This window comes from Austrofundulus limnaeus, unplaced genomic scaffold, assembly GCF_001266775.1.
Source record: "Austrofundulus limnaeus strain Quisiro unplaced genomic scaffold, Austrofundulus_limnaeus-1.0 Scaffold1446, whole genome shotgun sequence".
NCBI lineage: Eukaryota > Metazoa > Chordata > Actinopteri > Cyprinodontiformes > Rivulidae > Austrofundulus > Austrofundulus limnaeus.
The window spans coordinates 16,378-18,140 of record NW_013953848.1 but is presented as its reverse complement, the minus strand read 5'-3'; the positions used below and the strand labels follow the sequence as shown (position 1 = coordinate 18,140).

Genomic DNA, 1,763 nt, shown 5'->3' with positions numbered 1-1,763 from the left:
CATCAATGGGAGTCACCCATCAACGGTCCATCAATGGGAGTCACCCATCAACGGTCCATCAATGGGAGTCATCCATCATGGTCCATCAATGGGAGTCATCCATCACGGTCCATCAATGGGAGTCATCCATCATGGTCCATCAATGGGAGTCATCCATCACGGTCCATCAATTGTGAGTCATCCATCATGGTCCATCAATGGGAGTCATCCATCAACAGTCCAGCTGTAGGAAAGTAGATGAGTTCAGTAAGAATCCCTCAGGTTACTCACTTGGCTGTAAACTTTTACAGACATGTTGAGTTCCAGAGCCAGTCTGGATCTGCATCGAGCTGTAGGTAGAGACAAACTGGATCCTGTTTCACAYTAAAACTCCTTCCCAGAGGAAGGTTTAAAACAAGTGTGGAGCTTTAAGCTTGTGTTTTTAGGACACACCATGTGTTGGCAGTGTCCCGGCTCACTGATAGTGTCTGTGCTGAATGTCACAGTCAAAGTGTTGTTTCTGTGTTTGTGTGTGAAGTGTGTCTCCTGACTGGTTGTTAGTCACTAAAGAGAGGTTCCTACAGTAGGTCCACCCTCAGTCTGATGAGTTAGTAAAACAGAGTAGAACTGTTCAGAGACTGCCTGTCACTAGTCTGAAACTAAACACAGATAATACATATCTGCACAGCTGCGTGTCATGTTTGATTCAACACTGAGAGAATGAATTATTTCAACTCAAGACATTTCAGTAAGATTCAGATAAATAAAACATTGTTTCATAATAAAACTTCAACCATAACAATTAGTTAAGATATTTCAACAGAAGAATCCACAACAGAACTGAATCACAATGACAGAAGGATTTGCTCTCCTCCATCATGTAACTCTGATAAACATTGCCTCTGATTATCAACTAGTTAAAATAAACTAAATGAAGAGAGTGGAGATGATCCTGTTTCTGATCAGTGAGACCAAGTGTCTCTAAATGACCTGCTGACTTTACTAACTGACCTTTAACTGGACCAGACTCCACCTGAGCTGACCCCTACAGCTATGACACAGTCCTGCTTTCTGTTYCAGGAGGCTGTGCCCCCCCTCACCCCTCAGTGCTCTGGCTCTCCAGAGGCTCCGCCCACCGTCCTCTGCAGCGTGGGCGGAGTTCCTGAACGCCTCGGCCAATGGCAAGATGGAGAGAGACTTTGCTCTGCTGACGCTGACCGACGGAGAGCAGAGGGAACTGTACGAGGCAGCCAGGATCATCCAGAACGCCTTCAGGAGGTACAAGGTAATGATTTCATCCAACGTTCATCCAACCGTTCATCCAACCAAACATCCAACCGTTCATCCAANAACCGTTCATCCAACCAAACATCCAACCGTTCATCCAACCATTAATCTAACTGATCATCCAGAACGCCTTCAGGAGGTACAAGGTAATGATTTCATCCAACTGTTCATCCAACTGTTCATCCAACCACACATCCAACTGTTCATCCAACCACACATCCAACCGTTCACTAAGCCATTCATCCAACCATTCACTGAGCCATTCATCCAACCATTCATTATTGAACCATTAATCCATACATTCATCCAACCATTAATCTAACTGATCATCCAACTGTTCATCCAACCGTTCATTATTGAACCATTAATCTATACATTCATCCAACCATTAATCTAACTGATCATCCAACTGTTCATTATTGAACCATTAATCTATACATTCATCCAACCATTAATCTAACTGATCATCCAACCGTTCATTATTGAACCATTAATCC

General features: G+C 43.6%; 1 protein-coding gene across 4 annotated transcripts in view; it reads left to right on the top strand.

Annotated features, from left to right (window-relative positions):
* The window catches only part of camta2 (calmodulin binding transcription activator 2), a gene marked incomplete at its 5' end in the record, with an annotated part of 32,561 nt that overhangs the window by 26,653 nt on the left and 4,145 nt on the right, over window positions 1–1,763 (top strand). For 2 of the 4 annotated variants that reach the window (XM_014032426.1, XM_014032425.1), the window contains 2 exon segments: window positions 1,060–1,310; window positions 1,350–1,412. In XM_014032426.1, coding sequence (XP_013887880.1) covers window positions 1,060–1,310; window positions 1,350–1,412 — 314 coding nt within the window. 4 annotated transcript variants of the gene reach the window in all.